At 42.9% G+C, this 27,752-nt stretch overlaps 2 protein-coding genes across 2 annotated transcripts in view; one reads left to right on the top strand and one right to left on the bottom strand.

The window, feature by feature from the left end:
* SYN3 (synapsin III) overlaps positions 1–27,752 on the top strand; it is a 180,193-nt gene that overhangs the window by 40,393 nt on the left and 112,048 nt on the right. The gene's annotated exons all lie outside the window — the stretch shown is intronic.
* Positions 7,391–27,752, bottom strand: part of TIMP3 (TIMP metallopeptidase inhibitor 3) — a 46,334-nt gene continuing 25,972 nt past the window's right edge. The window contains exons 2-5 of the mRNA XM_035128443.2: positions 16,276–16,358; positions 10,639–10,750; positions 8,880–9,001; positions 7,391–7,806 (exon numbers count right to left, since the gene is read on the bottom strand). Coding sequence (XP_034984334.1) covers positions 7,609–7,806; positions 8,880–9,001; positions 10,639–10,750; positions 16,276–16,358 — 515 coding nt within the window. The 3' untranslated portion in view covers positions 7,391–7,608. The remainder of the gene's footprint in view (positions 7,807–8,879; positions 9,002–10,638; positions 10,751–16,275; positions 16,359–27,752) is intronic.

The raw sequence follows: 27,752 nt of genomic DNA on the forward strand, positions 1-27,752 counted from the left end.
CTGTAACTTTTGACAAGGAAAGTCCATGGCTCAGCAGTGGAGCAAATAGTTTGCGTGTGAAGGATTCCCATTCCATTCCCTTGCATCATTGGGTAGGGCTGAGATAGACTGAGTTGCTACCAGTCAGTGTGGATTCTGAGCTGGATGGACCGATTGTCTGACTTGGTATAGAATTTCAGCTTATCATGTAACTAGAGCTTTGTTTTGCACTTGTTAATCTTCTGAACTCTATTCGCAGTTCAAGATAGATAAAGCAGAACCTCACAAATGACGCACCATATATTGTTTTGACTACTGGATACAGTTTTGAAAGTAGCGAAATGAACTTGAACTAATGTAAATGAATGCAAATCTTGCTTGCGTTTGCACATGGCTAGTGATCCCCATGTGATCATTATCTTATCCTCCAAATAAAAAATAAAAATCTATTTCCATGCATAATAATTTTGAGAAAGCTATGTGACCAACACACGCTAGATTTTGTTCCCAGCTTTGGCACAGAGAAAGAGGAAATGAGAATTCCCAGGGATGAGGCAGAAGTCAGAGTGGGAATACTAAGGATTTAGGAATAAGGCCCTTTGAAAGCTGTGGAGCTTAAGGGCATGTTCACATTAGTGGCTTAAAATGCAGCAAGGTTGTTTTTCCGCACTGGGTTTCAAGCCACATTTGTATGGTGTTGTTCACATCAGAGTGGGGGCAAGGATGTCTTCATCCAATATGTTGTTGTTGTTGTTTAGTTGTTTAGTCGTGTCCGACTCTTTGTGACCCCATGGACCAGAGCACGCCAGGTACTCCTGTCTTCCACTGCCTCCTGCAGTTTGGTCAGACTCATGTTGGTAGCTTCGAGAACACTGTCCAACCATCTCATCCTCTGTCATCCCCTTCTTCTTGTTCCCTCAATCTTTCCCAACATCAGGGTCTTTTCCAGGGAGTCTTCTCTTCTCATGAGGTGGTCAAAGTATTGGAGCCTCAGCTTCACAATCTGTCCTTCCAGTGAGCACTCAGGGCTGATTTCCTTCAGAATGGATAGGTTTGATCTTCTTGCAGTCCATGGGACTCTCAAGAGTCTCCTCTAGCACCATAATTCAAAAGCATCAATTCTTCAGCGATCAGCCTTCTTCATGGTCCAGCTCTCACTTCCATACATCACTACTGGGAAAACCATAGCTTTAACTATACGGACCTTTGTTGGCTTTTTAAGATGCTGTCTAGGTTTGTCATTGCTTTTCTCCCAAGAAGCAGGCGTCTTACATGACCTTTTTGGTTTCTCCGCCCCTGCAACACCCTCCCACACCCTCGGAACTCCTGTTTATGAACCTGTCATCTGTGTATGCACACTTATCTGCAAAGGCACGATGGCTGCTCTTAAATGCACACACAATTCTTAAGCATGAAGTGAAGGTGGCTTAAGTTTCTACTCAGATTGAAGGCGGTTTGAGAAAAAGCACGTCAAACAGAAGTATTTGTAAAGGATCAATTCAATATGTTTGCGGAGTAAGTGGTAATGTGAACATACCCCCAAGTGTCTGAAAAACATGAGTCATCAACATTCTGCCACCAACCAACAATAGCCAGCCAGATAGCTCAAAACTGCCAACCAAATTACAGAAGGGAAAATGTCTGTGATAGAAATAAAACACTTTATTGTTTTAGAATAAAAGGACACTATAAAAAGTGAACATTATTACCTTAAAAGACAATATACATTCATTGAATATAAAATTTATAAATAACAAAAACAAGGAGGAAAACTGTAAACAGTGCTACAAAACTAAGCAAAAATTACATTCCTTCTAGGGAGACATTTTCTCCCAGACTGATAGTAATGGAGAAGAGAAAAGAATGCAGATTTACAGCCTAAACCAGTGCCTGTATGTTCACAAGAGAGCCCCACTAAGTTTGATGGGACATACTAAGACTGCAGAAGGCTGCAATCCTGTGCACCCTTGCCTGGGAGTACGTTCCATTGAACTCAGTGGGGTTCCTTTATTCGGAAAAGGCATAGGATTAAGCTTTCTTTGAAATGAATAAGGGTTCTTCATTGGGCTTGCACAGACCTACATCTCAAAACCTCTGGAATCAATGGAAAGGTGCCAGTTGACTTCAACAGGTATGGCTCAGGCCCATGCACCAAGTGCAAAGCTCAGCTTAATAGCTACTGTATAATGCTGAGAAGCCAGTGTGGTGGATAGAGAGTTGCACTTGGGTCAGGGTTACCTGTTTCAAGTCCCACTCTTGTCCTGGCGACCTGTAAAATGGGAATGATGGCAAGGGTTGTTGTGCAAGGGAATGAAGCAAAGATTATAAAGCAGTTTGCATTTTTGTTTTATTTTTAATGATTTATTTAAAAAAAATATTAGCAGTAGCAGACAGTAGGACAGGGCAGCTGTGCTTACCTGACTTCCCGGCAGCAGAGTCATTACTGCTTACTGGGATGAAGGGTGGGAAGGTCTGGGATGAAGCAGGGGAGTTTGATGCTGTTCAGATGCACCGGTACAACAAATATGGCGCATCTGCCAGTGCATTTGCACAGCACCAAGCTTCCCCCCCCCTTGCTCCCCGCTCTCCCTCCCAGTAAGCAGCAGCAACTACCCCATCCCAACATCCACTACTGATTATTAGTAACACTAAAAAATGTGGAGATCTCCCAAAAGAAATGTATTTTTTGCTGGGTTCTTCCCCCTCAATCTTTACCCTCCATTTGACTCCTTATTAAAACAAAACAAAACCCCAAACAATCCTCTTTGATGGCTTGATTATCAGCATGGTGAAAGGTTGTTCTCTTCTGCCCTTGCCTTCTTAGCTGTGTGGCATCCCCTCCAACAACTCTCTACTTTCTGTAATGTACAATAGAAATCTGTATACAAAAAGAACTTACTTTTTTCCAATGGGTGGCCTATTTTTTTGTTTGTTTTCCTACAAAGCACACACATATATTATAGCCTGTATAAAGGCACATACCTTCTTGGCAATTAAAGAGATTTCTACAATAGCTTGATAGCAGGACAGTAAAGTCTCAGCTATGATCTTAAAATTTTACAGTCAGTGAAAATAATACAAATGCAGAGCTGCCATTCAGTGGAAATACAGATCACATTTTTTTAACAACCCAGTCAACAGGAAGCTGCTTCCCCTTCTTGCCTTTAAGATCTGAATTCATGTTAGGTTTATCTCAGAAACTGAACTTAGCCCATCTTATCTCCAGCAAGCTGATAAATAACAACCACTGCTAGAAACACTGAAATGTTCTCCCTACCCACATCATTCATAACACTGGCTTCACTGAATTTGGCCTGCTGCAACTTAAGCTAGACTTGTTAACCTCCATTTCAGAAGGGTGAAGGCTTGGTGGAGATAGGATTAACTCAAATCTCAATATGATTTTATGTGGCCTTGGCAAATTTTCAAGATCTGATTTATAGGTACGTAGACAGGTCTGGAGGGTGCATCCTAGTGGCTATTAATGAGCTACTGTCCTCAAACCTTACGCGGGACAGCGAATCTGCGCAGAGGTTTTGACGAGTTCAAAACATTAAAACACTTCTCATATGCCTTCGTATATTGTAGTGAAGTGCACTATTTTGTGCCCATACAAAATATGACCATTCACATTAAAGAAAAGCTGTATTATCAGTGCCCACTGTGCAGCTTTTAATTTCCAAAGTATGGAGAGGGATCCACCCCTGTGGTTCAATACTAAAATGGATACTCCTTCAGAACAATGCTATTGATTTTGGCTGGATTAGAAGTACAGTATCAGTTCAAGAACCCTTCTGCTGCCAATAGCTCTGTGAAAGTGTCAGCAATTCCATCACAATGATGGCTTTAAAATAAGTGCCCTAAAGGGTCGATATTTCCTCCCTGGAAACAAGTACGAAAAACCAGGCACACTGCGTCCTATCTTATTATTGGCAAAACTTGCTCTTTCTCACTTCTTGCTATGGATTCCCCCTCGTGGAACAAAAAGCCCAGCTCCAGGCAGGGGTGGACTTTGGTAATCTTTCATAATATGGCGCCCTGTGTGAGGCCAAAATTTAGCACCCTTAAATGGATCTTCTCAATTTTGCGCCCCCTCAACTCAGCACCCTAAGCGGGGGAACCATCTGCACCGCCCTAAATCCAGCACTGCCTCAGGGTCCGACTCCGCTGCCAGAGGGAACACTGGATGAATTTGCTACTGGCCTAGTGTAGCATGCAAAAACATAGGGGGCAGTCTTGAGATTAGGACCAATCTGCACAATCAGCAGACCACATGATAAAACCACTTCAGTCTACAGACTACGTTAAAATAACTTCCTACAGAAAAATAAGACACCAGCAGAAAGGGGCCTATCTTAGATTTCTCTGGGATATGCTGGTTTTCTATGTACAGGGATTATTTATTTCAGGCTCACAGCCCTGAACTCCAGGTCAAGACTCTCTTGGTTGTGGGAGCTCCAATGCACACATGAAACTCTCCCTGCCTGTAAAAAGGTAGCTAGGCACATGTTAAAGTTGACCGCTTTCCAGCTAATGACAGCTCTGTTTTCTACACTGGAATGAACTGAAGACAGATAGCAAATTAAGACACACAAAAACCAACTTTAAAAAAGTACTGTAAAGAAAACTTGTGTTCATTGTCAATATTTCACCCCACTCTACAGCCTCCGCAAAGTATATAGTTGCCCATTCCCATCAGTAACCCTGCTTCTTGACAACATTATAATGTAAAATACTTTTATTACAATATTTTTATATTATACTTTTTCATAATAAAATCAAACAAATTACCAAGTCCACAGTGAAGGTGGGACAACAACCTCCTCCTTCATCCCTATTCTAGAGCCTTAGGAAATTCTGTACTTCCTAAGTATTTCTTCGGTAGCACAGAGGGATGTGTTATATACCCATCCAGCATATTTTTCTGGCTACTATGCAGACTGTTGCAGATCATTTCAGAGGAGGAAAAAGAATGACCAAGGAGTGTTCCTCCGCATAGTATTCATATGGCAATGTGGGAGTGTGAAAAGGCTCCTGTGTAGTATAATCGCCACACAATGGAAAGTCCTAGAAACAGAATTATTTTTCACTTTGATTAACCAGCGCACTTTTCCAAGACTGCTTTGTTAATGACTGGAGAAGAGGAGGAAACATAGTGACTTTTCAGTCTTCAAATAGTTGTGTGCATTGGCCCTTATTGCAGCTAAAAGGAGAGGAGGGAAGCACATAGCACGGGGAATAAACACCCATTATTGTCACTACTGCAGAAACACCGGAAAGTCAACCTCTTTAGTTTTAAACAAAAATAAAATAAAATAGTATCCAGTGACTTGGAATGTGAAGATTCAAACTGTTCATTGCTTATAGCATGAAACAATTCCATGTCCTGTCAAAAATAGCTTATATCATCATATCTATATACATTTCCATTCAACAAAGCAGTGTTTTGGCATCTAATTTCTTAATGCCAATAGCCTTAATTAGATTACTTTTTTTTCCTTTCCTCCAGACTTCCCTTTGCCTCTCTTTCCAAGTATCTTTGTTTAAGTGTATTTATTTGTTTTATTTTGTATTGATACGTTTGCATGTATTAGGGGTTTATGTTGAAAAGGCCTCTTTGAGGCCTGGCTAAAAACCCCAAAATGCCTGGTGTTGATTTGGTTCTGAACTTGTTTGCTCCATACTTACAAGAGGGATTCACTCCCATTAATTGGTTTTGATTTTTAAAAGCTGTTATTTATGCTCTTGCACAACCCAGAACTACAATGGAGCTTTTACATTCACATTTCAAACGAGACAGGCATTTTGATGTAGTGCTTTTAATGCACATGATAGCTGAATCCCCCCAGTGCTCCATCCAGTTCAAACATCATCACTTTCTTTTAATCCATCCGGTGTGTCGCTTAAATTTGCTGACATTGTTAATCCTAACTGGTTGCATTTTTTAAAAAAGTATCTACATGGTCTGAGGACTGAATGTGTGAGAGAAGAAGCAGCTTGGGGAAGGGGCTGGAATTGTGATACAATACCCATCTGGGAAATTTTTGAGATTTTTGTTTTCCTACAAAAATATAGATTATATTGCTATATAGAGAGCGATATATAACTGAGAGCCAAAGCTCCCTTATTTATCTGGTGTGCAAATAGAAGTTCCCAGAAAAATCTCTTCTGACCAAAAATGGGTGATAGTGATTGTGTTGTTGTTTTTAAGTGATTTAAAACAAAAAGAAAAAAGATAATCGGTTAAGACAGCATAGATTTAAAAAAACAAACAAACACCAAAGTTCGAAGTGCTAAAATTCGCAAGAAACAGGCATGGGCGTACCCAGGATCAAAACAAGGGGGGGCAAGGGGAGGGGCCAAGGCACGGAAGGGGGGGCCACAAAGTGGGCGGGGAAAGTGCAGTCAGAGGCGCCGGGCTGATGGGCAGAGGCGGAGCACAGCCCGACAGAGCGCACCGTGGCGCGACCTCCCTCCAGCTGGGAGATTGAGAGAGAGATTGAGAGAGAGAGAGAAAGAGAGATCTGGAACCGCGCAGACGCCCCTCTCTCCTTGTGACCCTGTTCTCAGCAACTGCCGACCCCTGCACGGTTTTGCATGCGGGCAGATGATGGAGCCAAGCTCCGTCAAGGAAAGGGGGCAGCAAGGCAGGAGTTCGCCAGGGCAGGAAGGCCCCCCTGCCGCGCTCCCTGGTTCCCCGCCGTGCATGGCTTTGCCTGAGGGCATGACGGGGAGCTGGAGGGAGAGCGCGGCGCGACGGGCGGGAACGGCGAACTCGCGCTCCGCTGGGCTGTGCCCCTCCCTAGAAACAGGGCTGGTGGGCGGAGACAGAGCCCAGCCCAGCGGAGCGCGAGTTTGGCGTTTCCGCCCGCCGCGCCACGCTCTCTGGTTCCCCGCCGCGCTTGGCCTTGCCTGAGGGCGCGACGGGGAGCTGGAGGGAGGGCGCAGCGCGGCGGGCGGGAACGGCGAACTCGCGCTCCGCCGGGCTGTGCCCCTCCCTAGAAGCAGGGCTGGTGGGCGGAGGCGGAGCCCAGCGGAGCGCGAGTTCAGCGTTCCCGCCCGCCGTGCCGCGCTCTCTAGTTCCCCGCCGCGCTTGGCCTTGCCAGAGGGCGCGATGGGGAGCTGGAGGGAGGGCGCAGCGCGGTGGGCGGGAACGGCGAACTCGCGCTCCGCCGGGCTGTGCCCCTCCCTAGAAGCAGGGCTGGTGGGCGCAGGCGGAGCCCAGCCCAGCGGAGCGCGAGTTCGGCGTTCCCGCCCACCGCACCGCGCTCCCTGGTTCCCCGCCGTGCTTGGCCTTGCCTGAGGGCGCGCCGGGGAGCTGGAGGGAGGGTGTGGCGCGGCGTGGCGGGAATGGCGAACTCGCGCTCCGCCAGGCTGTGCTCCGCCTCTGCCCACCAGCCCTGCTTCTAGGGAGGGGCATCCTGCGGCCCACACTTGCCCCGCGGTGGGTACGCCCTTGTGGGGGGGCAGCTGGCTTCTAGAGTAGGGCAGCTGCCCTAACTTGCCCCGTGGTGGGTACGCCCTTGGAAACAGGCACTAATATCATGGTTGTCATCATGATCTGATATGAGTTAGTGTCCAAAGAATGCTCGGTCGCATGGGAGGGAAGGAACAAAGAAAAGGGGGTGTTCAGGGGTCTGTAGCATTGATGGTTGTTTTATCAGGAGGTGCCCATCCTCTGTACCAGCTGCAGTAGCCCTCCTTCTGCTTGATGCAGGCATAATGCTTTGACTGGTACCCTGGCTGGCCGAAGCTGGAAAGCATGTCTGTCCACAGGCACTCATTCTTGGAGGTCACAAAGCATGGAAGGTAGTAGCAGGGCTTAATCTGTAGTTGCGAAAAGAAAACAAGTGATGGGGGTTGGCTAAAATGGTTTAAGAAGAGTCAGGCGCTTTGCGGCTTTTTCTCTAATGTTGCATTGCTATACTTGCCCGCGTAGAATTAAACCCCATTTGGGTTTGGTTTGATTTACTGCCTGGTCGGTCACGACTGGACCTAATGGTCAGGGGTCCCTTTACCTTTTTAACTCCTGTGCCCATGTTTGTTTTTCTGTTTGTTTTGAAAAGTAGCAAGTCACGATGGAAACCTCAGATCATGGGTTACAGGGAAATTCAGCCAAATTGTAAAGCTGAGCTCTACCTTGAAAGTATATCGCTAGTATTTTTGTAATGAGACGGTCCAAAAATCATATTCTTTTACTTGACCTGTGCCTTGATTAATGGAACAGCCCTAAGCCCTCCAGGCCTCTCATCAGGCCCTCAAGACTCTTCCCAGGTAACATCCTATCTTCAGTCACATCCCTCACTGTCCCTGCTGTGCACTCTCCTTGAACATTTTTGCGTGGCTGGAATGTGTCCCTGTACTCTGATAATACCTCTTGCTTGCTTGCCTGGATTGAAGATACAGTGAAAGGTGTATGTAGAAACTAGTCTGCCAATATAATACTGTATTTACATTTGTTGCCCTACTCACTTTTGCTGCTGGTTCCACTTACTACTAGCATGTGCCCCCCAGAAGATTGCCCAGAAGGGAATCTGGCCCTTTGGTTCCTTACTCCTGCTTAAGCCTGCGGGAGATGCATACCACGTGACTGAGCTCCTAGCCCAGGCTTCCTCAATCTCGGCCCTCTAGATGTTTTTGGCCTACAACTCCCATGATCCCTAGCTAGTAGAACCAGTGGTGAGGGATGATGGGAATTGTAGTCTCAAAACATCTGGAGGGCCGAGGTTGAGGAAGCCTGTCCTAGTCTTTGCAGAGCTTTCATTTTGCTCTTTTCTTCCCAGATTTTCACAGGGAATAGAATTCCAAAGTTCGCTTCTATTGCCTCTCCCTTCCCAGTACATCCCCAATATATGAAGTTGCTGACAACTCAAGGAGTGGTCACCATAGACAGCACACACCTTGCAGCCACAACCGAGGTGGTAACGATGGTTGAGTCCTTTGCGCTGGGAGAGAGTCAGTCGATCCCACTTCTCATTCAGGTTACACAGTCCAGTGTAAACCTTTCCATCATAAACTCGGCCTAGAAAATAAAACTGCAAATTAGCCATTCAAGTGTAAATAATTTGTTAAATTCCCAGATGTGGAAAATATTCATAGTGCCAGTATCCCTGCAGTTTGTAAATTGGTATCAGCTATGAAAGTCCCTCCCACATGCAAGGAATTAGCAGCAGCTTTTACCTTTTGAAATATATCAAGGAATTGTATCCCACTATGTCATTCCTGCTTATGTTCATGCAGGGCTTGTGTCTTCAACACCTATATAATTAACACTGAGAAGATGAGGTGGGTGGGAGGAATGCCCTAGGCAATTATCCTAATCTGAATATTATTGCAAAAAATCAATTCAAAAATTCAATTTCAACATGTGTCCAGTCTAAATATTGCCCAATATTTCCAATTCTGAATAATAATAATAATAATAATTTATTTATACCCTGCCCATCTGGCTGGGTTTCCCCAGCCACTCTGGGCGGCTTCCAACAGAAAAATAAAACACAATGATCTATTAAGCATTAAAAGCCTCCCTAAACAGGGCTGCCTTCAGGTGTCTTCTAAAAGTCTGGTAGTTGTTTTTCTCTTTGACATCTGATGGGAGGGCGTTCCACAGGGCGGGTGCCACTACCGAGAAGGCCCTCTGTCTAGTTCCCTGCAACTTGGCTTCTCGCAACGAGGGAACCGCCAGAAGGCCCTCGGTGCTGGACCTCAGCGTCCGGGCAGAACGATGGAGGTGGAGACGCTCCTTCAGGTATACTGGACCGAGGCCATTTAGGGCTTTAAAGGTCAGCACCAACACTTTGAATTGTGCTCGGAAACGTACTGGGAGCCAATGTAGATCTTTCAAGAGCGGTGTTATGTGGTCTCGGCGGCCGCTCCCAGTCACCATTCTAGCTGCCGCATTCTGGATTAGTTGTAGTTTCCGAGTCACCTTCAAAGGTAGCCCCACGTAGAGTGCATTGCAGTAGTCCAAGCGGGAGATAACTAGGGCGTGCACCACTCTGGCGAGACAGTCTGCAGGCAGGTAGGGACTCAGCCTGCGTACCAGATGGAGATGATAGACAGCTGCCCTGGACACGGAATTGACCTGCGCCTCCATGGACAGCTGTGAGTCCAAAATGACTCCCAGGCTGCGCACCTGGTCCTTCAGGGACACAGTTACCCCATTCAGGACCAGGGAGTCCTCCAAACCTACCATTATAATGGTAGATTATGAAAAGAATACCAGTTAGTAGAAGACCTGAATTTGATATTCATCAAGATTGGAAATCTTATTTATTTATTTATTTATTTATTTATTTATTTATTTATTTTAAGTACCTCTCAAAGTTCAACTGGAAAATGTTCAGAATAAAAATTGACTTTGAATTTTGAAACGTTGATAATTCCCAAATTTGTGTGAATTTTCATGAATAAGATGCTGTCTTCTACAATGTAAAACTGACAGTCACTTCTCCTGCACCTGTTCCAGTCAGACGACACCTGATTGGCACAGATAATTTTGGAAGTGGAGTTAAATCGAAACTTTAGTTTTTGAGACCTGCGGGTTAAATACTTGTAACCCACATCCCCTAGCACTAAGCTGCAACCCCTCTAAAAATACAGTTGAAACAAATACAGCCTGCAAGCGAGCTGTGACAGACAACTCGGCTATTTCTTTACCTGTAATCAAATACTGGTACTTGTTGACCTCCAGCTTGACCCCGCAAAGGCTTTCAGAGGCCTCTGTGTAGATATATTGAACATGTGGCATCTTGTCAAAACCCCTGTACATCTTTAAAAAGGAGAGAGAGAGAGTATTTGTAATAAAATATGCAACCAAAAAATATCTGAGCTGGGAATTTCTTAGCTCAGAGTATTCAAACTGCTTACTCCAGGATGGCAACCCTGTATTTCATTTTAATACGTTGCAGTACATTTTCTAGCATGGTGGCCCCAGGAAATTTGGCAGATGGTGGGTTTGTACAGCATCAAGCATGTGTGTGTTTGTGTACTCAATGGACCACTAATATTAGAGCACAGTAATGTCCCTTTTCCATTACTGAATGACTTCCTCAACTCCAGGAGTTAAAAGCTATATTATAATGTACACCCCTCATGTTTCCAGATGTTTGTGCCTCTCGCAGAACTACAGCTCCCAAAGTTGCTGGGAAGGGAGTGCTTGTGATAGTTAACTGGTAATGGTTTGGGATGGTAATGTAAGGCATGTTCAGAGATGTGTTTTGCTACCTTGTACAATGAACAAGGGCAGCCTGTGGAAACAAGGAAAGTCTCCTGAAAAGAAAGCTCTAACAATTGCTTTGTTGTTGTTAAAAACACACAGAATATCCTGCAGCTTTTATTAGTTCAGGGCACAATCCCATGGGATCTTTCGTAACCTGCACCCACTCCCAACACAGGAGTAATTCTGAATAGACTGTTGATTTTGTCAAGAGGGCAGCATTACTACTCTTAGAATCTTTCTGTCTCGACAGTCCCGTATTTTAGGAAATGAATGTTAGAGAACAAAGTATTAATGAGCATTGCCTGGCAGCGCCTGCTAGAACAGCACCAGTTCCCACTGACTCAGCATTCCATTCAGCAATCCTCCATTCTTGGGGATTAGGTGAGACTGTGCAGGAAAAATCTACGTACAAATCATGTGGTCCATCTCATTTTACAGTGGCCTTAAGACGGATGTCACGAGACAGAATGGTTGCTGCCACTTCATGAGTTTTAATTCATGGTTTAAATACTAACTCCTTTCCCTTACAGCTATAAAAAAAATTTCCTATCCTCTGCCTTAGAATGGGCTGGAGTGAATATATTGGCAGTTGCATATGCTGTGTGCCTTTCAAATGGAGCACAGCCGCCAACATTGTCAGTAGTAATGCTGACCTTCTTTGTTGCACGGTCAGCTACAGTACTTTTGGAAAATTCCCAAACACGCTGCTTTTATATTCCCAAGCAATAACAAAACATCATGGACTGGAGCCATATCAGAAATATTCTCTTTAGTTCTCTTTAGTATGCAGTTGGGAAAGAAAATAATATTTCATAACACAAACTCAAAAGGTTTACTCATGAAACTGTACAGTTTGCTGCAACTGTACAGTTTCAACATATAGTTAAACCGTGGAATACATTGTAATGTAATGAGGTCCACCAACTGGGACAGCTTTACAAGAGGTTTAGATAAATTTATGGAGGATAAAGCTCACCACGAAATCTGTCAGGCCCAAATTGGAATCTACAGTTATGTAGATTCAAACATCTAAATTTGTTAAAGCAACTATGCCACTGCTTTCATACAGTCATACCTCGGTTTAAGTACGCTTCGGTTTGAGTACTTTCAGTTTAAGTACTCCGTGGACACGTCTGGAACGGATTAATCCACTTTCCATTACTTTCAATGGGAAAGTTCGCTTCAGGTTAAGTACGGACTTACAGAACCAATTACACTCATATTTCAGGTTAACTATGCTTCAGGTTGAGTACTCCGTGACCCGTCTGGAACGGATTAATCCACTTTCCATGACTTTCAATGGAAAAGTTCACTTCAGGTTAAGTACGCTTCAGGTTAAGTGCAGACTTCCGGAACCAATTGTGTACTTAAACCGAGGTACCACTGTATTTTCTACTTGCTCAGTAAGGCTAAGTACCGTAGGTTGAAGTCAAGCATAGCCCAGTCTCCTATCTTTATCAGCAAACCTCTGTGTTTGTGTGAGTATAAGTCATTGTGCCCTGTAGCCAGATACAGTAGTGGCAAAATGTCTCATTCTCACATCCTCCCTCTATTTCACAGCTGGGCCCTCTCTGTGCCCGCCATACAGAGAATGGAATCTTCCTCAGTAAAAGTTAGAGGAGAGCAGAATTCTGGGAATAATCTCACACATCACTTCTCTGAACATGATTATGTGGGAGAAACAATCCTTAGCTGACCAAAAAGTTTCATCACTGGATTCACCTGGCAGATTTTAGGTTTGGCACAGAGATGTTTCCAAACCCTGGGGATCCAATCTGCTTATGCATTGTGATGCTTTATATTACAAGATCAACCCCTGCTTTATAGGAATTCAGCACAGCCTACATTTTAACACATGGGTTGTGTCGGATTTTTTGAATAGTCAAGTTACTTTAGAGCCGGTCTAATGTAAATACTGTCTGTTTAAGAGAAACAGGTGCCGGTGTTTCTGTTAATTGCCCACAGGCGTGGGCTCTGTTTCTTGTATATAAGGCTCTGCCAGAAAGCCTTCTGTATCTCTTAGTTAGATCTTTCATGCACACGAAAGCTCATACCAAAATAAAAACTTAGTTGGTCTTTAAGGTGCTACTGAAGGAATTTTTTTATTTTTACTTCGATCCAGACCAACACGGCTACCTACCTGTAATTAGATCTTTCAGTTTGATTCATCTCTAAGTAGATCACTCTCTCAGTTGTTCTTAGTTTAAGAGATTCCTTAGTTGATTCTTAGTATGATTGCTTAGTTATAATGCTAGAATGCTGTTAATTCTCGGGTAGTTTAATGGGAGTTATGTGGGAGTTTGTGGGTAGATAAGATTGCTAAGAGAAAAAGCATTTATCTTTAGTTTAAAGTCTCTTTAGAGTCAGTTTGTTTTTCAGTTAAAGAAACCCAACCGTTTGTATTTTCATCTGCATACTTTTACAAGTGTGCAGCTACTAAGGGGTTTCATATAAGGGAAATAATACCCTACGCTCTTGGTGGTGTTTTCTTAGCCAGGTCAACTTCTGACTGCGTATACTCTGCGTGAAGTGTACTTTAAAGGGCCGCTGTAAAACTGGGATATATGATTTAGGTTAAGCAGGTTTCAATATCCAGTTTTCTCCAATATTATTCTTATCATATATATATTATTATCCAATAGGTTGGGCTGCCAAAACCTCTAGCTTGCTCCTATGTAGCCTGTACAAAAGTTACTGATGTCATTTGCCTCTACCCAAATAAATGCAGACCTCCCAACCCTAGCTGTTATCAACCACTGCCATAAGCACAATACCCACAAGCAATTTGATTTATTAAGAAAGAAAGACCAATGGAGCTATACAACTTTAAATAAAGTAAGGGACACTGAGATTTCAAGCAAAAATTCCACTCCAGGGAAGGAGGTGTGTCGAGGTTGGTTTTGGCAGCAAGTATAGTTTGCAATGGCTTTGGTGCTGCACAGCTTTTATACTTAGCTGGATGGTGCCTTATAAAGAGAATTACTGTTATTAGGAGGCAGGCAAGTGGTTGTTTTTCTAAACCATTGCTTTGTCTAATATGTTTCAGATTTCTGCAAGCACTGCCAAAGTCTCTATTTGTTCCTTTTTTCTCCTTCTTCTAAAGATATTTTAACCAGTCTTATGACTGAGATGTTGCAGCCAAGAAAAGCAAACCAGAGCAGATTCTTAACATTACATAACAAGAGGTCAGTTGGCAAAGGAGTGTCCAGAGCAACAGGTTTAAGGAAAAGCTGCTCATGGCTAGAAAGTTCAGGAGAGAGCGCAAGTGAAGGCAATGAAGCCACTTTTATTTCTCCCTCCCTCCCTCTCCACAGTCAGCAGGCATAATCTAACCAGGCTCAAGGGGTCCAAGAATTAGTTGCCCCTATATAATTATCAGATTTGTCACTGCCTTGCTTTAGCTCTCTCTGGGGGATTTGGGCATTTATTGGCACTGTCAGCTAAGAAAGCAAGAGATTTGGAGTTCATGATCGTGAACTGATATTTCATGTGGCAAAGTAACATGTGGGGAGCAAGTCAGGTGGCTGTGTCAAGATGCATCTCCATTCCAAACAAATATATTGAAAATGAGTATATATAAAAAAGCCCTTGTGCTGCAATGGCTGCTGACCCAGTCTAAGGGTAGGCGACACTTGCAACCCAGCAGCACGGTGACTCCTTCCTCCCCCCAGACCCATGCAATGTTTGTTTCGGCCATTGGCCCCTTCACCTGTTCGCCGCGGTGTTCTCTGGGTTCCCATAGGACCCAGGTTTGAATCTGCACTAATCCACGGCCACTTGGATGGTGGGGCCAGGGAGCAGACCTGGCTGCTGAAGTTTTCTCTCTGGTCCGCTCCCAGGGCATTTAAATGGGCTTTTGCTGCTCTCAATCGGAACAGGATGTAGGAAACCAAGGTTCAACTCCTGCCTCAGCCTTGAAGCTTACTGGGTGACCTTGGACCAGTCTCAGCCTAACCTACTTCACAGGGTTGATGTGAGGATAAAATGGAGGGGGGGCAACCTTGAGCTCCTTGGAGGAAGGTGGGATATAAATGGGATAACAATAATACTCACAACCACCTCAACAGTAGTAACTCCCCAACTCTCATGTCCTCACCTCTCAGGTACAATCAAACACCAACACTGATAGCATTTTGACATCAGGTCACCAGGCATTTGATAAAGTTGTGTCCCTCACTTGGCTGATGCAGTTGTTTGTTTGGTTGTTTGTTTACATAGTTATAGCATACTGTTTGTTTTTACATTAAGTTATATTGAAATGAAATATTGTTTTCTTGTAATTTAATGTTGTTTCTTGTTCTGAGACTGAGTGAAGACTGAGTAACAGGTTATAAATAGTCTAAATAAATATTGGCATGGTCACACCACTGGTTTCCTACATAAAAAGGTGGCATGCATGAACTGTTTTCATGGTATGCCTTGGCTACAGAGTGAAATGGTCTCTAAACTAGGTTGTCAGAGTGACAGCTACCCCTCCTGTATAGGGAGCAGCAACTCACAACTGAGAAAAGCCCAGAAGGCAAATAATATTCTGTTCTGTAGCACCTGGGGTAGAATGGGAAGTTATCTCTAAGGACTGTTGCACATGTATGTGTCAACTTTGTGTTTTGAGAGACTGTGGGCCAAACTATTGTGAGACACTATTCACACAATTAATAATGGCAGGTGTTCATGGTGAGTACTGGGACCCACAGGGTAGGTAGGCTTTAACCCTTTGCTATTCCACTGAAGCCCCTAGCCAGATCCACCCACCCCTGGCCACACAAGCTATTTGCATTGGGAAAAGAGCTCCCATTCATTCACAACAATGGAAGACTTTATTCCAGTGCTAATAGGGTAAAATAAATAAAAAAAATGCATTTTTAGAAGCAACACATTAAAAAGTACTGGGAAAGTTTGTGTGTTCTATAAAAAAAATAATTAGCAAATTGATGCTAACAAATTTATGAGATCACATATATGAAACTGGTCCAAAACTAGACGGATCCCTTCATTCGTAGTTGGCATATCATGGAGTTTCATGAGATCTATTTTCAGATAATGGCTTTTGCTGCCTTAATGCAGTATGATAGTACCTTCATTTGTTTGACGGTATATTGCATCGTCCCAAAAGGTCCATCCTTCATAAGCTTCTTGCCCACTACCTTGGCTCGGATGACTGTAATGAAAAGAGAAGGGTTTATGAACAACGCTGGCACCAGGTCAATAACATCTCTGGCCTCTAGTTCAGCACTGAAGACAGTATGTATCAACAAAATGTATCAACTGTCCCAGAGTTATCTCCTAATTATTTAATTTCTATGCAAACTTAGACTTTTAGCATAGTGGCACCAGTATTTTGGAACACTGTTTCTATTGAAATCATACAGGCCCCTACAATTTAATATTTCATCAGCTTCTGAAAACATTTTTGTTTCACCAAGTATTTTTATAGAATTCATTTAATTCAGTGTTGGTCATTTGCTCTGTATTTTATTATTTTATAATCTTACAATGTTTAAAAGATTTGCAGAACACTGCCATGATATTTTTCTTAAGAGCTGGTGGTTTATAAATATTCTTAGAAACAACCAACCAAAACTGTTTAATGAATAACATAAGCTACAGGGCAGGGAAGACTTTTGTGTGTGTGTGTGTGTGTGTGTGTGTGTGTGTGTGTGTGTGTGTGTGTGTGTCCAAGTGCATAATTGGTACATACATGTCACATATCAAAGAAAATTTGAAAATTATCATTAACAGCCAAGTTTCCAGGGTGTGGTTTTTACGATTACTTAGCTTACACTTGAAATAGAGAAAATTCCTTACAGAAGTTTCCCCCTCTACTATGTGGCTATACTGTTCCATTGGTAGTGCTAGAGAGCCACACTCCCAGTAAATGGATATGCTAAGATGGACTCACCCCAAATACCAGAGATGTCTTGAATCAGCATGTTTTCTTGATCCCTTCCCTCAACAGGTCTCATCTGCCAAGCACCTTTAACAAGTTTCGTTCACAGACCAGTGAGAGGCAGACTTGACTCTGCTGATGGCATGGGATAGGAAACCATTTACTGCTGGAGAAGGGAGAGACTTTATTTCTGTACAAAAACAGGAAGCTGACCCACTAAGGCCTGCTACTTTGAAATAAGTGTGTTGGCTTTTATCAATTAAGATTTGTCACCTAATTTCACCTAAAGCCAGATTGAAAGGTTCCTTCTAAGCCAGGACATCTGAGGAGTTTTAGTGAGTTTCTAGACTAGTGGAATTTCTCAGGGAGGAATGCACATTCATTAATTCCAAATTCCTTCTGCAAATACAGATAAGCCAAAGCCACAATATATATGCAGGGTGAGGGCAGGATAGGGGCCAAGTTAGACTACTTCTCTGTAACTTTAATAAAGGCTAACAAAATGCTTTTTACAATTTCTCCTTTCCTGCGAATATTATCTTCAGATTCCATCAATCATGGGTGAATTGTACTGACCCAGATCTTAATTGTTCATAAATATTTACCCAAGGGAAGCAAGGAATATGATTAGAATTTGCTTTGGCTCAAATGCAGGCTTGTGACCTTTTCCTTTAAAAAGAGGAATAATGGCGAAGTTTATTTACTAAAGGAGACATTCACCCGACTGCCTGGGGCTTCTGTAAAGTCCACATACCTTTGAACATGACACAAATTCATTTTTCAGTATACACAGCCTGAGACAAAAGCCAAGCTTTTATATTTAATTTTGTGACAGCTCTGAAGCAAAATAACCTGCTTTATGAAACAGCTACTGTCGTTTTTATTCTTCCTGACCTAAGAAATGAGTTTGCAGCATTATCTAGGAAATCAACTATGGCCCAATATGTATCCATAGCTAGATTCTTTTCAGGGTGTGTCATGCTTGGGCACAGATGAGTCCCAGCATGGTGATGTTACCGACCCATAGTTCTGCTTGGAGGACTAGTTTTGTACAGTATTAAGTTTGCGGATTCTGACAGATTGATCACCTCTGCCAGCGCCCAAGTCTTATCCCATGGAAACACACCATTTAAGCACAATTCCATTTCTGTGGCAATCCTAGATTCAACTGCTGGTTACCCTCCTCCCTGTCCTACAAACAAATGAAAACCAACGTAGTGTTACAATGTTATGCAATTCTATTGCTTTTACTCAGATCTGAAAAGAATGGAAGTTCAGAATGTGACCTGGACTTTAGGAAAGTTTCTCTTTGAGACAATAATGTTTGTGCAGAGAGTGTGAATTTCAAAAGGCATATCCTGATATTTACACAAGTCTTAGACTTTGTGTTCTGAGAGGTGCCAGGGATTCTCATGCCAAAAACGACAGGGGCACAGAGCTCAGCTTCCTTACAGATGAACAACAGCAGTATTTCCCTATGTCACCCATATTTTGCAGACTAGTCTTGCCTCCGTTCGAGATGTCAAACACAGTATAGAATCATGCTCTTTTGTCTTTAAAGTGGCAGAGAAAAGAAAGATTCTTGCAGATGCAGCTATTTGGGTTTGTAGAAGAAGAGGAGGAGGGGGAGAAATTGTGTCTGCCTAAATTTGCCCTTCTGGGTTACAGGAGAGCTAAGAAGTCTCACTTCATATTGAATTCTGTAAAAACCTACCACACAAACACAGACACACCAATTAAAATACATTAAAGAATGTACCATTGCAGGTAGGCTAAAGCAAGTTAAATAAGTACTGATTAATATGGGACTCTTCCTTTGTTTCTTCTTCATTTAAGTGACTGCATAAATACTAGTGTGGTGTGTAGCCTTCAAAAATATGTTCATCCACCCCTGAAAGCAAGTCTAAATGTTATTTTGAGCAGTCTGTTGCCAGAACTGGTCTTTTAGGGTACCAAAATGGGACACAAGGGCATAATTGAGCAAGTAAATAAATCTTCCTAAATCCCACAGTGAAGCCACTAGTGCTGCTGAGCTGGTACAAAGGTGGCATAGAATGCTATGAAGGAAGGAGGTGCCACTGCCTGGCATTCCAATACTAAGTGCCTGGCACTCATGGGATCTCTGGTAGGAACCAAGGCTCATTGCCTCTGCTCCACCTGCTAGAAATGCATGTTGTTGATTTGTAAGGCCACAGCAAAAGGGTATTTTAGGAGAAGGTTGTAAATGGTCAAAGCTCCAATCCACAAACCACTTAATCCAGAATAATTTCATAGAAATCACAGAAGCTATTCTTAACAAAGTGGTTACTTCGAAATGACTGCCTTGCATTTACACATAGTACTTAAGACACGAAATATACTCTCTCTGTACGTTTTTAGCAGATAGTTGTGCACATGCAGGCACAGTTTCTCTTGCAAAACCCCATCACCTGCTATCTGGAGATATTTCAAACATCCTTCTTTGCTCACATACAGAAGCTTATTTCCAAAATATATTTACATAAGCCCTTTCAAACCCCCTGCCCCACATCATTAACATGTGAGGGGGCAATGAGAACTCACCTGTTAGCCACAACCCAACCACTGCAACACCCACTAGTCACTCACTGGCCATGAATTTGGTGGCAATGTGAAGAGGCCCATTGAGCAGATGTGCATAAGTTGGCCTCCTCTACACAAGCAAGTGGCCAGAATTTCCTAGGAGGAGAACTACACTCATCCAAGTTGCAAGTGTGGAGATCTCTACACTACCACTGAAATTGTGACCTCTGAAGGGCACGTCTGGCTGCCATTAGGCAAGCACCACTGAATATGTGATAGGATAATCACACACAAAAGGCTTTTTTGAGTTCTTATGTAAAATCCAACAGCAATCAATGTATGCAAATGTATAGATTTATGTAACATCGCAAAACTAACACTAAGCAGTAAGTGCTTTAGATAGATCCACATAGCTTGTGAGCCAGCAGTAGTCTGTTACTTGTGCATGGTGGTTCACTAAAGGCTCAAAGAATTTCCGTAAGAGAGCTGGGGTGGCGCAGTGGTTTGGGCTCGGACCTGGGGGAGCAGGGTTCAAATCCCTGCTCAGCCATTAAACTGAGGGCTAGTCAGCCTAACTTATGTCAGAGTTATTGTGAGGATATGCATGCTACATTGAGCTCCTCGGAAGAAAGGTGAGATATAAATGTAAAATAAAAATAAGAAAGAGCATACTGAATCAAATATAACATCTGCTCTAACAACTCATTGGGTTCTGAATCTGCATTAACTTCTGCTGTGTTTTCCGACTTTATTAGTCACAGTTACCTCAAGAAAAAAAGAGAGGCTCCTAAATATTATTTCATCAACATACTGCATGCTAACCAGTAAAAAGACACCTTGAACACCCTTCTTAACTCTCTCATTTCCTCTGGAGTCCTATTACAGTCCTACTATTACTGATGGGAAATTTTATCCCACACAAGTGGACACCAAAATAGCAGCATATTTTTAAACCGCAGCTACTTTGAAGTGGTGCCTATGAAAACATTCTGTGAAGAATGTTTCTGAGTACTTTGGGGTTTTGGGTCGAGTCATTTTGTGGGATCAGAGCAGCTGACAAGGTCTCACGGATGATTTGTAATTATTTATGTAATATTAAATTGGATAGGCATATAAATCTCAGATAAGATAAGCGTGGCAGCTATGCTATGGTCCAAAAACAACCCCAAAAGGCCAACTCTTTATAATAACTGATTGTCACTGAAGAATATAGTTGCAGTTATTTACATTGAAAATATACATTTTCCATATGCTTGGGCAGATATTTTAAAAAGCGGGGTTTTTTTTTGGAAATTAATAGTCCACACACATTCACACACAAAAAAGGTTGACTGTCTCGGTCAACTCTCCAAGTCAGAGCTATAAAGCATGGGTGCCAAAAAGAAAGTACGCATATATCTTTGCAATTCTGCTTGCAATTTTAAAACAGCAGATAAATATAGTCATACCTTAGCCCTTGCATCTGATCTTTTACTGTGGGTTTTGCATTAGCAGCCAACATCTGCTGGGTTGTTGTCAATGCACGTGCAAAGCTCAAGGCAAGCAGACATTCAATCTCTGCCTGCCTGGAGTTTGACATTTTTGGGCTAACCAATTAGATTTTATTTCTTCTCATAACTTTCTTTCTTTCTTTCTTTCTTTCTTTCTTTCTTTCTTTCTTTCTTTCTTTCTTTCTTTTATTAATTGCTTCCTCAAAGCATACATAAAACAATTTCATATATGAAAACAATCCATTTACTTAGCCTGATCTCTCCATTAACTTAGGGGAGGAGCGGGGGAGAAAAGGCTGCATCCCCAAAACAGGCTAGGAGGGACCCCTCCCACAGACATACAGAAAGGACCCTTGGGGTAACAAGGTCTTTGCTGGGGGTGTTGAGACTTCCATACCCCACTTACCCAGAAATCACTCTCTCCGTTAAATTGGATCAACTGTGGAGGTGTGCATGCATGGAGGTGTTGTTGTTTTTAAAGGTGATCTTTCAAGTACTACCCAGTTCTTATATTGTGTGATAAATATGTAACAGTGCACATGACTTAAGACACACACACACATACTTTTTATTGCACTTCAAATTGGCATGCAACATGGAATGGTTTTGCAAACAAGGGAGATACAGAGTTGTTTCTCATGAATGATAATTGCATTTGTGAAAAATACCAGTACAGGAATGTTTTGCAAACTAAAGGAGCTTAAGTGTGGATTGCTCCTATATTTGTATATCAAATATTGGACCCCTGATCAGCCCAGCTTGGGAGCAGGAAGGTGCCACAGGGTTCTGTCTTGGGCCCAGTCTTATTCAACATCTTTATCAATGACTTGGATGATGGGCTTGAGGGCATCCTGAGCAAGTTTGCAGATGACACCAAATTGGGAGGGGTGGCTAATACCCCAGAGGACAGGATCACACTTCAAAATGACCTTAACAGATTAGACAACTAGGCCAAAGCAAACAAGATGAATTTTAACCGGGAGAAATGTAAAGTACTACACTTGGGCAAAAAATAATAATATGAAAGGCACAAATACAGGATGGGTGACACCTGGCTTGAGAGCAGTACATGTGAAAAGGATCTAGGAGTCTTGGTAGACCACAAACTTGACATGAGTCAACAGTGTGATGCAGCAGCTTAAAAAGCCAATGCAATTCTGGGCTGCATCAATAGGAGTATAGCATCTAGATCAAGGGAAGTAATAGTACCGCAGTATTCTGCTCTGGTCAGACCTCACCTGGAATACTGTGTCCAGTTCTGGGCACCACAGTTCAAGGAGGATATTGACAGGCTGGAACGTGCCCAGAGGAGGGCAACCAAAATGGTCAAATGCCTGGAAACAATGCCTTATGAGGAACGGCTTAGGGAGCTGGGTATGTTTAGCCTGGAGAAGAGAAGGTTAAGGGGTGATATGATAGCCATGTTCAAATATATAAAAGGGTGTCATATAGAGGAGGGTGAAAGGTTGTTTTCTGCTGCTCCAGAGAAGCGGACACGGAGCAATGGATTCAAACTACAAGAAAGAAGATTCCACCTAAACATTAGGAAGAACTTCCTGACAGTAAGAGCTGTTCTACAGTGGAATTTGCTGCCAAGGAGTGTGGTAGAGTCTCCTTCTTTGGAGGTCTTTAAGCGGAAGCTTGACAGCCATCTGTCAGGAATGCTTTGATGGTGTTTCCTGCTTGGCAGGAGGTTGGACTGGATGGCCCTTGTGGTCTCTTCCAGCTCTATGATTCTATGTTGCAGCTGTCTTGCAACTGGAATGGCGTTCTCTTATGACCCATCAAGTGTGGATTGCAATCTTTCCATATTTACTGATTTCTAACAGCTTTGGGGGGTAAGATTAGAGACATAACAAAAATGGCCCGCAGGGAATACCATGTTGAGCTGACTCCATAGCTTGTGACTGTACAGAAAGAGCAGAGGGGAATTCTATTCTGACAGGAGAACAAGCCTCAATAGTTTATGAGAGAAGCAGAATGATGTTCAGTGACGGTTAGTATCATTTGCACAGCTGGGGAGGTGGATGAATTATTTCAAGTGACAGGGATTCTTTTGTTCAAAGTTGAATGGATAATGCCTTTAGCTGTCAGTAACACTAACTGCTCGATCCTGTGCATGGTGTGCACTGGCAGGAGGCAAAGCCAGCTGTGTTCTTGCCAGGCACATAATGTAACTTCTGCAGAGGAAGGTACAGGTGGAAGCCTTAAAAAACCTACATAGGACTGAACTGCTCAGACTGTACAATTTTTAAAAGCTCACCTAAGAAAAGGGTTGCAACTGAGCAACAATTTTGGATAGCACCGGCCCTACCATTAGGCACAGTAAGGAAGCAGATTTCAGGTGTCCTGAAAGAACAGCAAATTTTTAGTTATTTAATTTGCTATCATTATATTTTACTGCCAGAGACAGGGTGGAAATGGAGCTTCTAGGATTTACTTCCACGGGTGCCAAAGTAACTTGGCTGGTCTTGGGTTTTACACACCTTCATTTTGATGAGTGTGGAATATGGGTACCAGTTGTTGCTCCAACTTAAGCAGCAAAACATCTTGGGCAAGCTCTGTTTTTAGAAGCACCTATGACCAAAGGGCACTCCCATATTTCTGAAGAATCAGTGTGGCTAAAGATAAGATAAGATAAGATAAGATATCTTTATTGTCATTGTCCCCTTGCGGGAACAACGAAATTACTCGGTTGCTACATCCACTCAGATAAAGCATTCCGCATAATCCAAAATTACAAAAAGCTAATTAAAAACAGTAATTATACTACAAAATGACAAGTAAAATAAGATGACTTCAAAGTCCGGGCTTTCCATTTAAGGCCAAAATTGCTCTACAGAAGAAACTGTTCCTGAGACGGCTCGTTCTTGCCTGCATTGTTCTATATCTCCGTCCTGATGGCAGGAGCTGAAAGAAATGGTGACCAGGGTGCGTTGGATCTCTTGATATATCTAGTGCTTTTCTATGGCACCTGGTGGTGTAAATTTGTTCTAAGGTGGTGAGTGAGCAGCCAATAATGCTCTCTGCTGTTTTAATAATTCTACACAGCCCTGCTCTGTCCTGGGAAGTACAGCTTCCGTACCACACACATAAACCGTACGTGAGCACGCTCTGTATGGCACAGTGATAGAAGGCAAGCAGCAGCTTTTGTGGAAGATGGTTTTTCCTTAAAATTCTCAAAAAATACAGTCTCTGCTGCGCCTTCTTCACAAGCCCCCTTGTATTAACACTCCAGGACAGATCCTCCTGTAACTCAATGCCTAGAAATCTAAACGTTGTTACCCTCTCCACACAAATTCCATCAATCAAGAGTGGCTGGACCTCGTTCTTCTGTCTCCTAAAGTCCACCACAAGCTCCTTAGTTTTCTTTGTGTTTATGAGCAAGTTGTTGACTCTGCACCACTCTGTCAGCCGCTCCACCTCATCTCTATACTCAGTTTCACCCTCCTTATCAGAGATGAGCCCGATGACGGTTGTGTCATCTGCAAATTTGACAACCCTATTTCTAGGGTGGGCAGCGACACAATCATATGTATAAAGAGTATAAAGGAGCGGACTAAGCACGCATCCTTGTGGTGTTCCTGTGTTAGTCCTAAGCATGTTTGACATATAAGGGCCCAACCGGACCCTCTGGGAGCGATCTGAGAGAAAGTCCAGTATCCACCCACAGAGTGATCGCGGGAGCCCCAGATTTCCCAGTTTAGTTATCAGACGTCGCGGTAGAATGGTATTGAATGCCGAGCTGAAATCTACAAAAAGCAGTCTGGCGTAGCTCCCCCGCTGCTCCAAATGTGCAAGAACAGCTTGGAGGGCAATCGCCACGGCATCCTCTGTTGATCTTTTCGTTTTGTAGGCAAATTGGAATGTGTCCAATCCCTCTGGTAGGCAGGCAATGACATAAAGCACACAGTGTGGTTTGGGGGGGGGGAATCCATTATAGTGATCATTCTGATAAGCCTTGCTCAACGTTTATCAGATAGCAATTCTGTGCATGTGTATTCGGGCTCACCCTGATAGAGTCCCATAATGCTCAACAAGAAGAATGGGAATCATCAGAGGGAAACAAGTGAACCTTTTTTTCAGGGACACTCAGCTGTACATGCAGGAAATCATTCTCACTGGTCCGTGCCCAGAATTGGTGAAAACTGTCACTAAGGGCCAAATTCTGTGGGACACTAATCACATAGTTTGCCACTGAGTGCAAGCTTTTAGTTTTATCAGTTGCCAGTACAAGGGGTCCAGTCCAGATGTGGACCCTGCTGTGCAAGCAGAGGGCTTTACCCTCAGTCCCCACCCCTTGTTGTGGTCTGGATTAGGGCCCCTTGTCTCCAGTTTGGTTTGAAATAACAAGTACCCAGCTGGGGTTCTAATATATGTGATTGTTGTTGTTGTTTGTCCTCTTTAATTTATGTTTTCATTTTGTTTAGTTTATCTATACTATTTCTAGGGGGGAAATTAAATACCTTTTTAAAGGAATCAGTGAACAGTTAAACACTCAGTAGTTAGCAAATGCCAAGGTGTTAGTGTTGGTGTTTTACACTCCCTGTGGGTTTTCATTAGAGATTCTATTGTGACCTCACTTCTGTAGCTAGAGATCTGTATCAGAAGTTCCTGAAAGGCATGGTTTTTATAAAAGCTGTATTTATATTATATTAAACCTCTAGATCAGGCATCCCCAAACTTCGGCCCTCCAGCTGTTTTGGACTACAATTCCCATCATCCATGACCACTGATCCCTTAGCTAGGGATCATGGGAGTTGTAGGCCAAAACATCTGGAGGGCCGCAGTTTGGGGATGCCTGCTCTAGATGTTTGGACTACAGCTCCTGTCATCCATGGTTTAGAGAAACTGCATTTATGTTAAATTAACTGTTAATTTATCATAAATACAGCTTTTAAAAAAACAGATGGGAGGTGGCTGATGGGAGATGTGGTGGCCATTAATATACCCTGTGGTAGTGAATTGTGTAGTGTAATAATGGGCTGTGTAAACTAGTACTTGCTCTTGTCTGTCTTCCCAATTGGCCTTTTCCACACCATGTATACTTTTCCAGAATATAATGGGTTAGGAAGCAAGGTATTATCAAAGCACTTGCATACTGGAATAGAATAATATTGCAATAGATTGTTGATAAATGAAGATATAGTGAGTTATATCCAACACTGTGTGAGAGGACTTTTGCTTGTGCAACACCATTTCCCCTTCCTTTCCTCCCTCATGCCCCCCCTAATCTCCTCCAGAGTATTTCCCAATACTCTGGAGCAAATTTTGAGGTGTGCAGAGCGGGAGAGGAAGCGGAAACTCTGTTTTGCACATGTAAGTCTGTTGCGCAAACAGAACCACAGCATTGGGAATGTAGCTCAAAAATTCTCTCTATGTTAACCTTTCTTTTTGTAGCTGTGCTCTATTTGTCTGTTGCGCTAAGAGAATATTGGGGGTGGGGGTGGGATTTTGATTGGAAAAAGTACTGTATTATGGGGAAAGGGTTAAAGACCCTGTCTTCCACTGCCACTGTTTATAACCCTTTTTAAGTTAAAAAAACAAAAAAAACATATTGAGACCTAATTGTGAAGGTCCTGAATGATTTATCTTGTATTGTAAGTTTATTTTAATTTTATTTTATTTAAAAATTCCTTCCAGTAGCACCTTAGAGACCAACTAAGTTTGTCATTGGTATGAGATTTCGTGTACATGCACACTTCTTCAGATACCTTATTTAGATACTTCTTCAGATACTTATTTTATGTAAAGCATTCATAGTACACCTTTCACACAAAGGTCCCAGGGCAGAAAACACATACTTATTAAAACAAAAACTGGCAATATAAAACTATAGCAAAATTCAACAACTGGTTTTAGCTGGACAGATCCTGAAGCTGAGGCTCCAATACTTTGGCCACCTCATGAGAAGAAAAGACTCCCTTGGGAAAGATGGAGGGCACAAGGAGAAGGGGACGACAGAGGATGAGATGGTTGGACAGTGTTCTCGAAGCAACCAACATGAGTCTGACCAAACTGCAGGAGGCAGTGGAAGACAGGAGTGCCTGGCGTGCTCTGATCCATGGGGTCACGAAGAGTCGGAAACGACTAAACAACAACAACAAAAGAGACTGATCCTATCCACAATAATGATTTCATACAAGCAGGTTCTAGATGCAATTAAATCATTGTGTGAACTCATCCACCCAGTGAGTTCATCAATGGAGCTCCACATAACCGTCTGCTAACTTAAGGCTTTAATTTCTGCATGCAGCTTGGTTTGTGCCTGCAGAAGGGTATTTGCTGTGAATGCTTTGTGCGACACAGGTGGCAGAGATAAAGGAAGCAGTAAAACCAGGCTAAGACAAATGAGGGAGGTCTTATCATGAGCTGTATAAAAGCTTTCCTTCATTCTACAGGGAACAGAGAATACTCAGAGCCTGCTTGAGAGAACAGCACGTAGGAGGCAGCTACCTGCGCCATAAAAGTAAAGCATATGTTGTTAGCCAGAGCATGTGTATTCCAAGAATCCTGAACTAACTATGGATTTAACCAGAACAGTATAAAAAGGAGGATGATTCTCAGATTGGCCACATCCAGACTAGCCACAGGACCCACCCAGACAGGAAGGTTTCCTGTTTTGGGTGCAAGT

The sequence above is a fragment of the Zootoca vivipara genome, chromosome 10 (genome assembly GCF_963506605.1).
Source record: "Zootoca vivipara chromosome 10, rZooViv1.1, whole genome shotgun sequence".
Classification (NCBI taxonomy): Eukaryota; Metazoa; Chordata; class Lepidosauria; order Squamata; family Lacertidae; genus Zootoca; species Zootoca vivipara.